At 43.0% G+C, this 14,527-nt stretch overlaps 1 protein-coding gene across 1 annotated transcript; it reads left to right on the plus strand.

Annotated features, from left to right (window-relative positions):
• The first annotated feature begins 5,219 nt into the window (after positions 1–5,219).
• On the plus strand, positions 5,220–8,852 carry TUBA8 (tubulin alpha 8). The gene is made up of 4 exons (XM_071551275.1): positions 5,220–5,324; positions 6,028–6,176; positions 6,706–7,386; positions 8,565–8,852. Exons 1-4 carry the CDS (start codon positions 5,297–5,299, stop codon positions 8,850–8,852), a joined length of 1,146 nt encoding a protein of 381 aa, XP_071407376.1. The 5' UTR covers positions 5,220–5,296.
• Positions 8,853–14,527: the final 5,675 nt, after the last annotated feature.

A 14,527-nucleotide genomic window follows, 5' to 3' on the forward strand; every position in this document is an offset into this window, starting at 1 on the left:
TTGGATTTGTGCTGAAAACTTGGTAGTGCAGGGATGTTTTGGTTACTGCTGAGGAGTGTCAGCACAGAGTCAGGGCCTTTTCTGCCTCACACCACCCCATGGGTGAGTGGGATGGGGGTGCACAAGAAGCTGCAAGGGGACACAGGTGGGACAGCTGACCCCAGCTGACCCAAGGGTGTTACACATGATGGAGCCCTGCTGTCCTGGAGATGGCTGAACTCCTGCCTGCACATGGGAAGTGGTGAATCCACTCCTTGGTTTGCTTTGCTTGTGTTCAGCTTTTGCTTTACTTAAACTGTCTTTATCTCAACCCATGGGCTTTCTCTTTTACTCTTCTGATTCAGTGCTTAGTTGCCAGTTAGGATTAAACCATCACAACAGTACTTCTGAGTTCCAGATTATTCAAAAATGCTATTTTCAGAGATGTGTCTATCTTTAGAGAAAAAGGGGTTAGGTTTCCTATGGCCATATACCATCCGCCCACACAGGTTGAATACAAGCATCAAGCAAGATGACTGACCTTCCAAGAATTCAGGTCCTGGCCATATCTGCCTCATGTCTCCATGCAGCAGGGCCCAGAGGTTGACTCTGGAGTCAACAAAACTCACTGGTGCCTGGCAGCACAGTCCCTCACTGTGCTGCCAGTCCCCCACTGGCAGTCCCCCACTGGCAGTCCCCAACTGTGCTTTCAGGTTACCCTCTGACTCTGGGCTGAGGGGTTTCTGCCCAAGCACTTCACATGCAGGTGGACAGAGCAACGTAAGGAAACTTCATAAAAAACAGTATGCCTGAGTCTTCTCAGGGTTTCTACATCTGTATGACCTATTTCTCACTGTTAAAATATAGGTGTTAAAGAAGATATTTATATGCTGGTTGCCGAAAGTTGCAGAACAACCTATTAATATCCTCACGTCAGAGTAGACTAACCTACATTTGAGGAATTGTGTATTTAAATTTCTACTGATTATATAATAAATACATTTATAAAGTCAGGGGATACATAACACTTGGATTCAAGCCATTAAACATGCCTTCCTTTTTGTTACCTAGGAGTTGCAAACGTGAGGATTTCTCTTCTGAGAGAAGCTGCTCCTTTCCAATGCTGAACTAGTGCAGAAGGAGCAAAGTGGTGAAGGCAACTGCCCTAATTTGGTGTCAGGACATTGGTGTGATGCCTCCAGCTCTGTCCTGCAATAAACACTGCAATAAGAATCAAATTTCTTTCTGTGTTTGGACAGATGAGTAGAGAGTCTGTACTGAATGCTGTCCCATGCTGCTGGCAGCTGGATGACTGTACATGGAAAGAGAAGCCATAAAAGTAAATTGAGATGTTAATAAAGAGGCATTAATAGAGAAGCCAAGAGATCATTTAAGAGCAGTGGTAGAGCACACTTCAGAATGGTAATTATGTTTACTTTCCTGTTCTCTGTTTTTGTTTTAATTCCACCCTTCTCTTTTCCATTCATTTGCTCTCTTATGCCTTCTCTGTTGGAACTTAGGAGTGATTTCCACCTACACACAGACATACTGGCAGAACAGGGGACTGGGATGGGACATGTCTTGTGGGTGATATAAAATCCTCAGGTGTTTGAAAGTCCAGTGTACGACGTGTTATGTGACCACACTCCGATTTAATAAGCGTGCCAAGCCTGGCTGCACTAATTTTGCAATCTGGGGTGTATCTGAGCCCTGCCTGGGTGAGTTGGCACTCGGGGGGTGTGTGGAGGGCAGGAGGCAGCGGTGCAGCAGGTGACCCGCGGCGCGGTGACCTATTCCCACCGCGCTGTGACACTGAAGTGCCGCAGCAGGTGCTGGGCCCAGGCTGCCTCCTGCCCTGCAGCCCAGAGCCAGGCTCCTGCACAGACCCACCACCACTGATCCCAGCGGGAAGGAAACACCCCTGGAGACAACATGGTAAGAGGAATGTGGGAACGTCAGTCATATGGGGATTGGGAGGACTGTGGGCAAGGGGGATCTGCTGTTGTTGTCAGTAGTTTGTGCCACAAATTGCAATTACCACGTAAGAGGATTGGAAAGAAGTGCCACAAAATCTCACTGAAACATTAAGGCATGGTGAGACAATGTTTTCTTCAGATAGTCCCTAAGTAGTGGAATTGTAAGATAAATTAGATCTAGAGTCATAGCTGTTTAGTACTTTCTGTTGTGACCACAATTTCTCAACACTGATTCATTTTTTTATATGAGATAATAATTTTAGTTTTAGAAATAAAGTTACTTACCTTTGTGTCTATTTTAAACTAATTTAGCCCTAATGACTGTACTGCCCATAGCTATACAGTGTATGCATGTGTGTTTCTGGAGTGCATGAATCCTTTTATATATGTATACGTTTAAGTAAAAAAAGAACTTTCATTTTCAAGAGTTGGGGGTTTGTTACAAACTTGTAGAAACCTCTCAGAACCTCACAGAATGTGAACAATCCATTTCACCTTGTACCCTGATATGTGTCTAGCACTGAGTCTAATTTTGGTGCAGAGAACTTTGTTGCTTCCTGCCAGTACAGCTGCAGGTCCAAAACAAGTAAGCTCATTTTGCAAGCAAGACACACAGATCCACAGGCTCCCAGACCTGGGGTAGTGAGTGTGCTTCTGGAACAGCTGGAAGACTAAAGTCTGCCTTTGTGTAGTATATCCTAGAGCCAGGTACTAGCCTATTTTTTCAAGAGTCAAAGCTGTCCCAGGTTTAGTTTCACAAAGAACTTGATGGTTTCTACTGTCTCTTGGTAGATAAAAGGAAAGTTTGTTAGATCCGTCCTGTTACATTAGTGATGGGATGTGAAACATGAGTTTGAAGTAGGCTTCAAATTTAAATATCATGTAAAGATCAGTTTACTCTTCCTGTGACTCTGGAGAAGGACCACTCTCTTCCCTGGTTAAAGTCTGGTGTCTATTTTAATAGTGTTTACTATGCAAAATGAGAAACCTCTTTGTTACTGTCTTCTCTTCTTGGCAGAATATTTCCAAATTACTGCTGGGGTAGGAAAAGATAGAATGCCTCAAAAGGCAGGGCTAAGATACGGTTTCAAACTGTTCAGTGCAACTCAGTCTAAAAGGAAAATCTTCAACTGTAGTCCTATACTAAGCTGTACAATATTAACTTTTTAAGGCAGCTCTTTCGGGTCAAGGCATCTTTAGACTTGTAATTATAGCTGTGCTCAAAAAGATATTCTTTTAAGAAGTCAGCTGGCCTCATTGCTGACTTTAAAAAGAAAAAAACCTTATTTTTTTAATTGCTGCCAGCCTCACAGGTTCACAATTTGATTTAAAAGCAGGAGCCTGCCCCATGCAAAATCAGCACTAATTGAATTCTCTAATCCCAAATATGCCATTAGTGCCTTCTGAGTAATCCTCCGGACTGACACACCAATCTATGAAGCCTCATTGTCGCTCACATAACTCAGAGGGTTTTGCACAACTCACTTGAGAAACACAGGGTTGTGCAAGTACACTTGAGGGCACTTCACACATGCTGCTGCACATGTATTTGCAGAGTCAGGAGTTTAGACATGAGTACTGAATAGAAATAATTTATTTAATTGAATGAAATATTAATTGACTTTCTGTGTTCATTTGAACTTCTGGATGTGACTAACTGGGGCAGAGATGACTTTTGAAATTCTAGTTGCTTCTGAAAAAATACTTTTAGCTTAAACACAAATACATGTCTTTTGTGAAGAAAACACTGCTCCAGAGGTGTTGCTGGTCACACACTGTGCCCAAGGATTTAAGTTTTGGGGAATTTCATTCTCAAGTCACAGGATGATGTTGCAAGGTAAGCAGTTACAGAATTAAAAAAAAAAAGTGGTCAAAACTGATACTAAGTAATGGGCTATCTCTAAATGCAGTGTTACAAAATAAGAATAAAGAGGACCACCCTCTGCCCTTGAAGCCAGGTGGCATGGACTGCTTCATAATTAGGCATCTCAATTCTCTTACCCTCTCCAAAGCTTGACAGTGGTCAGTGAAACCATTCTTGACAATGAGTTGTGTTCTGCATGGTGCCCAAGCACTGTCCAGAAAAGTACTAAGTGGCCTAATCCAAAACTGTGCCAGGGAGTGTGCTAATCAGTCAGCACAGGGATCACACGCCAGTGTTCAGTACTATGACCTGACTCTGTCTTACTCCCCAGTATAGACAGTGCCATTGGGGTCACAAAAACAGAGCTCAGGCATCTTTAATTACAATTGCTTCAAAGCAGAGACCAAAGCTGAAAAACTCCACAGGTCTGAAGCCACTCTCTCCTCAAAAAACTGCCTTCCAGTACACCCAGTGTCATAATCACTGGGACTAATTCAAAAATACTGCTTTATAATTCTGTTTGTGAACTTATGAAATCCAGCACTTGGGCCTTTGTGCTCCTGTACTTTTCAGTGTAAAGGATTTTGGAGCAATCAACACCTGCCTATTTTAGCTTGGTGTTGCATACATTGTTTTCTTTTCCTGACTGCCACAGAAACAATGCTCAAAAATATGCAAATAAACATTCTATACTGCAATGACACTGCTTGGTGAGAAATGGCCCTGCAATGTAAAATTAATAGCTGCTCAGGGGCTGGAAGGAACATTTGTTTCAACTGAGAGAATCTGAAACAACTTCCTTAAAGGAGTATTGCTTAAAGCAGTTCTTCCAAGTTTCCAACACTAGCCTGCTATCAGAGGGTGGAAGGATCAAAAGACATCCCCTGTCTTGGGTTACATAAAGTTGAAGGATACCACATGGTTGTGTCAGGTTCCAGCCAGGAGTAAAAATAAACTAAACTGTGATGTGCTCCTCAGCAGGACCAATCCAGGAGGAAAGGTGGGGTTTGTCTAATTGAAATTAATTTTTTTCCTGACTGTTGTCATACACTTATATAGGACAGCACATAGATCTTGATTTTTTAGAGAACTGTCCCAGTATCCAGCATGCACATGTACAGTCTCATTGTGTCTGTGGAGCTGAACTACCAAATAAACTGCTGACAGGGACAGTTCACCAAACTTTTGGAAAAGCAATACAGTGGAAAAAAGTAACCACTAGGAATAAGGTGGACTAACGATCATTGTTTTTTCTCACCCTGCCTCTGCTCTCTCCCCTTAGCGTGAGTGCATCTCAATTCACGTTGGCCAGGCTGGAGTGCAGATAGGAAATGCATGCTGGGAACTCTTCTGCCTGGAGCATGGCATTCAGCCAGATGGCACCTTCAAGGATCTGCAAGATAAACTCAGCTGTGATGACTCTTTTACCACATTCTTCAATGAAACAGCCACTGGAAAGCACGTGCCACGGGCTGTAATGGTGGACTTGGAACCAACAGTAGTAGGTCAGTACAGAAATAAACCTACAAAGTGGAGATGAGGTTACTTTTCCTAATACCACCATGGTGTGCCACCAGTCTCCACTGGTACAAAGCAGCCCTTTGTACCTTGGGCTCCCATTATCTGTCTTGGTTTGAGCTGGCAAAATGCCAACTGCTCAATACCAAGTCAAGCATGAAATTAATTTTGTGACACAGAATTCCAGATTCTGTCATAGGTGTTACAAACATAAGAACAGGAGGATCCCCAGCAGTTTAACGGCCAGTACACAATGGTGTGTAAAACTCTTTGCACCAACGTTTAACTTCTGCTTTTGTTTATCATGTCATTTTTGCCATTTGAATTCTGCTTTTCTCCAATTTGGATTCTAAGTGGGAGCCTGACAGTTTCCCTCCAGTGATAGAAGGATGTCTAAGAACTGGGGCACCTGATTTTCTTCACACTTTACTTCTGGGAACTTGTCTGGCAGTACCTGTCACTAAGAAGTTAATGAGGAGATAACTTCTGTGGCTGGATATGAAATACACCTTAAATCCACAGAATTCAACAATGAAAAAATGCTGAGGACACATTTCCCTTCTCCACCAGCATCTGTTTTTTGGCATTATGACTTCCTGTGACTGAAAGGTTGCATCAATGCCAACCACAACCAGATCTTGTTGGCAATGAAGCATATGCAGCTTCTTACAATTTCTCTTTCTCCTTCAGATGAAGTGAGGGCTGGCACCTTCCGGGAACTTTTTCATCCAGAACAGCTGATCACTGGAAAGGAAGATGCAGCCAATAACTATGCCCGTGGCCACTACACCATTGGCAAAGAAAGCATTGATATGGTGCTTGATCGTGTCCGTAAGTTGGTGAGTCCCAGCAGTTTTGAAACAGCAGTTTGAGTTCTGCAGAACTAATAGCTTGATAACTGGAAACAGTACCAATGGTTCAGAAAAGAGATTGCAAGACATACAGAGGCATCATTATTAGTCTAAGAGAGAGAAGTCCTGTGGTTCATTTCCCAGCTGTACGCCTCCAGGTGTTTTTATAAAGTGGTTCTGAATATGTAATTATTATTAGCACAGCCCCAGAGCACCAATACTGATATGGAAGGGTGGATTAGGCAGTTGTGCATTTCTGGTTTCAGCCAGACTAACTAAAACAAGTGTGAGATTCAGAGAGTGAAGGTTTGGACAGATAAGGCTCCAATTTTGTCGTAAGTTGAGTCAGTGATGAAAGCAAAGCGCAGAAGTATCACCAGGCCTTTCTCAAGAAGGACTGACATGAAATCTGTGCTGTTATATTCCTGATGGCTGCTCTTTCCTTCACCTCAAAATAAGCTCACATAAAGTATTTTCATTCCTTTTTAACATCTTTTACTTTCTTTTTGCTTTCTAGACTGATGCCTGTTCTGGGCTGCAAGGATTCCTGATCTTCCACAGCTTTGGTGGGGGTACTGGCTCTGGTTTTACCTCCTTACTGATGGAACGCCTCTCTGTGGATTATGGAAAGAAGTCCAAACTGGAGTTTGCCATCTACCCAGCCCCTCAGGTCTCCACTGCTGTGGTGGAACCCTACAATTCCATTCTGACCACGCACACCACCCTGGAGCATTCGGACTGTGCCTTCATGGTGGATAACGAGGCCATCTACGACATCTGCCGCAGAAACCTGGGCATCGAGCGCCCCACTTACACCAACCTCAACCGCCTCATCAGCCAGATCGTGTCCTCCATCACCGCCTCCCTGCGCTTTGACGGGGCCCTCAACGTGGACCTGACGGAGTTCCAGACAAACCTGGTGCCCTACCCACGCATCCACTTCCCCTTAGTGACCTACGCCCCCATCATCTCCTCTGACAGGGCACACCACGAGCAGCTCTCGGTGGCTGAAATCACCAACGCCTGCTTCGAGCCCAACAACCAGATGGTGAAGTGTGACCCGAGGCATGGGAAGTACATGGCCTGCTGCATGCTCTACCGGGGCGACGTGGTGCCCAAGGAGGTCAACGTTGCCATTGCTGCCATCAAGACCAAGAGAACTATCCAGTTTGTCGACTGGTGCCCAACAGGCTTCAAGGTGAGCAGGACTGCCACAAGCTCCTCTTTAATTTCTAAAGGGCAGGTTCAGTCTAGCAGAAAACTCATATTTAAAGTTTTGGATCATGTGCATTTCCCAGTGAACATGAGAAAGATGCATTTGTATAAAGTGTGCCTTTTCTCCTTTGGACATCCCATTGACACAGGCTCCTACATATTTAAATAAGTGGAATTCTGAACTGTATATGAGTTAAAATTGAAAGAAGTATTAATTTCAGGCTTATTTTGGAACAGCCAGTGAGTGTTCCCTCTGAAACACCATCTAAAATTTAAGAAATACCAAAAGTTATACAATTAATAAAGAAAAAGCTGATATTAGGGAATCTCTTTGTTAACCCAGAAATATTATACAGCCTCTCCCCACTAGCTACACAGCAGTGTTGGGAACCATAGTTTCAAAAATAATACAGACATTAACGGTGGAAAAATATTTGTCATACAAACAGCTCCTTTAATGATGAAAACTTTTAACTGGGAACCAACATTCTGTATTAGTTTCTAGAGTATCTTGATGAAACTCTAATGTTCAGTATTGAGTAGCTGTTAAGAAAGCTCCCAACTTACCAGTGTACATTAACACAGAAGAATAATATATGTATTAAAATAAGCATTAAAATGTCTTTGACATTTGTAAGGGCATTTGCCATCTGGTAGTTTTGATAGTGGTACCACTGTGCCCCAGGATCTGTCACTTCATTCACATTCTTTCAGCTTTTTGATTGCTTTCTGCTCCTGCTTTTGTACAACCTGTTTGTTGGTACAGAAAAATGAAGAGTGAGCAATTCAGACCTATACCAACCCTGTGAGACTGAAGGCAGCTAAGAATAAACAAGTCACAGCTGTTTGGAGGAGTTAGCTACTCCCTAGAGGTTTCTCATAGGAGCTCCTCAGGTTCTCACGGCACCCCAGAGAGGTGCTTGAAAACATGGAGGATGAGATAATATAAACATTGGACTTGTGAGATATGGGTTATAACCAATTAAAGTTTGTGGCTTGATGGTGTGAGGTTCAAACTTAGCCAATGGTGTGTAGCTTTAGCCTTCTATAAACTGTGTGTTGTGTGTAATAAATGAGCATTCACTTGATCACATTGGTCTGTGTGTGATGTCCAGTTCCTCTGCCATTTATTTATTTATTTATTTATTTACCTGTTTCCAGGTGGGGATCAACTATCAGCCTCCTACAGTAGTTCCTGGGGGAGACCTAGCCCCAGTTCAGCGAGCAGTCTGCATGCTGAGCAACACCACGGCCATTGCTGAGGCTTGGGCAAGGCTTGACCACAAGTTTGACCTGATGTATGCCAAGAGAGCTTTTGTGCACTGGTACGTGGGAGAAGGCATGGAGGAGGGAGAATTTGCAGAGGCCCGAGAGGACTTGGCTGCCCTGGAAAAGGACTATGAAGAAGTGGGAACTGACTCGTTTGAAGAAGAAAATGATGGGGAGTAATTTTAAAATACACTTTGTTTCCCAGTGAGCACAGAATTGTCTCCATGTCACTGTATTGCAGGTGTCTACAGTTAGGTCATCTTTTTTTGTATGGTTTAAACACAAATTTAGGAGACATCATATAGAGATATTTTTTTTATTCCATAAAGACAAGGCAGATTTTCCTTCAGTTAATACCTTTAAAACTGCAGGTGAAGGGGGATTCCCCTCAATTTAAACACAGACATTAACTGAAAAGGAGGGTTTTCCTATAATTTTAAGCCCTTTTCCCTTCAAAACCCCTCTTTCTTCTGGGATCACTGGGATACACTAGGGAGGGACTGGGGGAACTGGGGTGGGGCTGGGATGGGACTGAGGACACTTGGGAAGGACTGGGGAAGATGAAATCAAAAGGTGAAAGGAAAAAGTTCTTCCCTGGGGAAAAAGTTCTTCCCTATGCCCCCATGCCCTGCCCCACCTGCTCAGATGTGCTGTTCCCCTCTTCTGCACTGCCCCTGGGCACAGGGCTCATCCCTTGGCACCTTCACAGAATCACAGACTATTCTGAATAGGAAGGGACCCACAAGGATCATCGAGTCCAACTCTTAAGTCAATGGCCCATACAGGGGATTGAACCCATGACCTTGGCATTATTACAACCATGTTGTAAGCAATGCTCCATCTCCAGGTGAATCCAGATGCTTCCCCAGCTCCTGGAAGATGCTCTCACCATCATTCCTTGAGAGACCCCTGGGATCACCCACTCCAGCAGCTCCCTGTGGCTGGTACACCCAGGTAACCCCCCAAAGCAGCTCCCAGCCCTTTCCTCATCCTCACTGGCCACACCTGGGGCTGCTGCCCATTGTGGGTGGGGGGAGATGAAGAAAGGACTTGCTGGCTGTGACCTCCCCTAGACAGCCTGTCATCTGTGCCTGAAACACTGGGGCTCTGTGCTTTCCTTCCTGTGGAAAAGAACTGTCCTTATTCTCTTCCAGAAGCCCATTGCTGAAATCTCAATTTCACCTCCAAAGTTGCATATACCCAAGGATTGCTCCCACACAAGAGGATTCAGGATAGAAAGGTCTTGCAGGCCTTCCCTCCCCTGGACAGACTATCACCTGCACCTGAAACACTGATAGTCCTGGAATCAAATAATTGCATTCCAGAGGGTGGGGAAATCATTTCTAGATAAGGCTTTCCTGCCTGTGTTTGTGGTCCTCCTTGCTCATTTCAGAAACTGAGTTTTTTATGATGTTAATACAGAATTTCTCTGAAGAAATACAGGCCTGTAAAAAGGAAGACAATTTTTAGAAATACCTAAGCTGCCTTTCTTTCAACACTGAACTTTCAGAGCCTGAAGACCTCCTTTCTGTGACTGATTCTGCTGGATTTCTGCTCAAAAAGCCAGACAATACTTCTCCCTTGTTAAACAAAGGTGATAATAGTTCATGCATGAGTGCCCAATTATTTCATGCATGAATATGAAATTACATCATGCATAAGCACACAGTGAAATGAAGTAATGAAATGAAGTTAAATAAAAAAATTAAAAGAAATGAAATAATGAAATGAAAAATGAAATTCAATAATGAATTGAAAGGAAATTTCCTGAAATAATGAAATGAAATAATGAAATTTCCTGAAATAATGAAATGAAATTATGAAAAGATATAATGAAATTAAATAATGGAATGAAATGAAGTTCATGTAATTTCATTGTATGCCATTCCAAAACATTTCATTTAATTTCTGGAAACTTTTTCTGTGAAACTTCATTTTATTGCATTGCATCCCATCACATTTCATTTAATTTCTGGAAATCTCATTCAATGAAATTTCATTTCAGTTCAGTTCATGAAGTTTCATATTATTTCACTTTGAAATATATCTGTTGTGTGACAATTACTGTTATATCCCCTCTCTGTTTCTACTGAAGAGCTCCATTTGCTCAACATTTCTTCAGTTTCATTCTAAGAAGAAAAATCAGGCAGGTTTTTTGCCCTTTGCTTTGCCAGCTGGCAACAAGTACCTCATATTTTTGAGTCTGATTTAGACTCACATAGACTAGTTGATGGAGAAAAGATGTAAGAACAATAGGCTCCAAAAAATCACCTAGTTGTTCATGTGACAGAGGCTTAGTTAAAGGAAATTCACAGATTGTATTTTGCCCAATGTAATCCTATGGCATGAAACATATTTTTTGAATAGATTTATTTCTGCTACTTTTACTTCTGTACCAGTATTTCCTTGAAATGAAACAGTTTGGCTCTACTTGTTCAGGGACAATCAGGAATGACAGGACTGGGGGCAGGCAGGCAGTACAGCTACAAGACCTTATCCACATTATGTGATGAGGGAATGAGTGCTGCGCCAGCTAGTGCTGATGAGAGAGCTGAAACTCTTTTCTCCACACTGGAAAACCTGTCCCTGCAGGCCACTTCATGATTGCATAAAACCGGGTACATGATCCAAAGAAGTGGAAAACATTGTATTCTTTCTTTTGTTCTTCACTACTCTATTATTAGAGCAGCAAATGTTCTTATCTCACTGAGTGCTGTTGCCCACACAGTCCCATCAGCACTAAGACGTCAGTACAAACACGGAAAGAACGAGTCAGAATGTGTTTAGGTGAGTAATGTGTGCAGAGCTGAGTTTCATCCTTGGATATGGAAGCAAGTGGCTGATGAACTCTCAGAACCAGGTAGAGTTACTGAGATTAGAAAGCATAAAATGCTCCCTAATTTAAAAATGGAGAAAGGAAGAGCCTGGGAACCATCTGCTATATCTGCTTTAGCAAGTGGTGTGACGGAGCAGGTTTTACATGGCTTGAGACTCAGCTCAGAAGTGCATTCTTGATCTGAGCTAACATTTTGATACAGATGTGTTTCAATCATTAGTCAAACACTTGATCCTGGGAAAAAAACCACTGGAATAAATAATCAACAAGTTTTGGTAAGCACATAAAAGAAATCAAAGCAATAGTAGCAGTCAATAAAAACTTACCTAGAACAAGTTAAATCAGTACAATTTCAACATACAAAACCAGGCCTGTGGCTAGAATAAGAGGAAGTGGATACCACGTATCATAAGGTCAGTGAAACTCTCGATAAGGTTCACATAGTTTACACATAACTAAACTAGAGGAATGGGCTTTAAATGAAACTACTTTAAGGCAGGAACAGATCTGGTTGCTGTAGGAATGACTGCAAGAAACTGCACTGTGGCACATACAGCCAGATGAAAAGACAGAGGCTGGAAGTATCTGGCTGTGTACCAGCTCTTGCAGAAACTAGTCTTAGGTCAAAGCAAACCACTGGCTGAATTTTGCCAATATTGTGCAAGAAAAGGTAAATTATACAGAGATGTATAAATGAGACCATGACCCTCAAGGTATGTGAAGCAGTAATCCTTCTGCTTCACTCACTTGCAATATTCTGTCTGGGAAGCCTGGAAAATTTGAACTAGGACAAAGACTGAAGTAACAGGTATAATACTGGAAAGGAAAAGTCTGAGAGTTGAGATGGTGCCTGTTTTCAAATAAGCCTGTTGAAGAAATAGTTGAATCTCTAGATCTGTTTTGGACAAGACAGGAATGAACTGACTTACATTACAGAAAAGAAGGTCTGGTAAAATGAGGAAAACCTTTACTATCATATGAATCTCTGGATTGCCTGGATAGGATATGAAGTTAACATTATTGGCACTCTTTAGGACTGGGTTACACACGTGTCTGTGAAAAAGGACAAAAGTATTTAAGACACTTGTTTGACAACCATTTCAGATCTGTGAATGAAAGATTTGCTTTTGACATGAAGAGAAAAAAATCAAACTGACTTGTGAAACAATTCCAACTAGATGAAGTCCATCTTGATCTATTATGTATGCCAGATCATCTAATGTCATTTCTTTCCTCTGTAAGTGAAAGTTGAATCCAGACTCAGCTCCCTGGTTGGGATATTCCAAACTATGAGAAGAGTACTGAGCTGTATTGTGTAGCTGAAATATTACTATTGGTAAGATAGAATTTTCACAATGTGATGAACCAAATTACAGATGTGTTTAGTTTCTTCACTGTGGTCAAGTATTGGAACTGGCTGCACAGGGAGGTGGTGGAGTCAAGAAACAACTGCACATAGCACTCAGTGCTGGGGTCTAATTAATGTGGAGATGTTCAGTCAAAGGCTGGCCTTATCTTTTCCAGTCTTAATGATTCTTTGATTCACTTCAAAGCCAGCAAGACCACCAGGCTTCGAAGTGAAGTCAACCTTGTTTAGGCATATATTTTGTTGAACTTGGTGTGCCAACCTCTGGCAGAAGCATAGTGCTAAAAAAGTAAGAATTTAGATGCAACAAAGGCCTGAAACCTTAAAAAATTAAAACAAAGTACATGGAAAGTACCCTGCAGGAAATACAGTCCTCAGCACCTTATGGTTATTAGTTAGTTTCAAACTTTCCTTAAAAAAAGCAGCTTGAAAGGTGCTGTCTTGCTCTACAGAGTGGAAGAACAAGTTGGCCATCTCTGCAGGATCTCTTTGAACACTTCAGAAGGAAAAAACAAACCCCTCAAATATGATTATTCTTCTTAAATGTCTGCCTGTCGATGAATATAATTGGGAATGTTTCCTTTGGCAGTGATAAGGTCCTTCTGCTCCCCAACACCCTTAAATAACCAGAGGACACCTGTGAACTGCATGTGGTACGTTTCCACTATGGACTGACACCTCAGGCCTCCAAGAGTGACTCTGTGATGCTGTGCAATGGCTGCTCCTTTCTAAATGACATTTAAACCCCAAATTCCTGTGCAGCCTTATGTCAGTAATGGATTACTTTATTTTACCCGTTTGGTTTCTATAGGACAGTCCAAATAATTGAACATTGTGTGTTTTTATGCTTTAATACACTTTTTTGGACATGGAAAACAGAGGTGAGGAGCACGTTCCCTTCCCTTCCCTTTTCCCTTCCCCTCCCTTTTCCCTTCCCCTCCCTTTTCCCTTCCCTTCCCTTCCCTTCCCTTCCCTTCCCTTCCCTTCCCTTCCCTTCCCTTCCCTTCCCTTCCCTTCCCTTCCCTTCCCTTCCCTTCCCTTCCCTTCCCTTCCCTTCCCTTCCCTTCCCTTCCCTTCCCTTCCCTTCCCTTCCCTTCCCTTCCCTTCCCTTCCCTTCCCTTTTCTCTTTTTTTCCCTTTTCCCTCTTTTTCCCTTCCCTTCCCACTCATGGAGGCTCCGTGAGGCTGCTCTGCCCTCTGCCGGGGCTCCTTAGGAGAGAAGGACATAACGCAGGAGAAACCCCTGGAATGTGAGGATGGAGAAAGCCTTGTGGATTGCCTCGCCCGGCGCTCGGGTATCGCTCCAGCCGTGGGATGCAGTGCGTGCCCAGCTCCGGTACCGTGTGCCCACGGGGGCAGCAGCCACGCCTTGGACTGGCTTTTGGTCCATAGTCTGGAGAACAGGAGGCTCAGGGGTGATTGACCACTCTCTACAACGCCCTAAAAGGAGGTTGTAGCCAGGTGGGGGTTGGTCTCTTTTTCCAGAACCAGCAGTAGAATAAGATGGCATGGGCTTTAAGCTCTGCCAGGGGAGGTTTAGGTTGAAGATCAGAAAGAAATTCTTTCCAGAGAGAGTAATCAGGCATTGGAATGGCCTGCCGAGAGAGGGTGTGGATTCACCTTCCCTGGAGGTTTTTAAGATGAGACTGGATGT

The sequence above is a fragment of the Pithys albifrons genome, chromosome 3, assembly GCF_047495875.1.
Source record: "Pithys albifrons albifrons isolate INPA30051 chromosome 3, PitAlb_v1, whole genome shotgun sequence".
Taxonomy (NCBI): domain Eukaryota; kingdom Metazoa; phylum Chordata; class Aves; order Passeriformes; family Thamnophilidae; genus Pithys; species Pithys albifrons.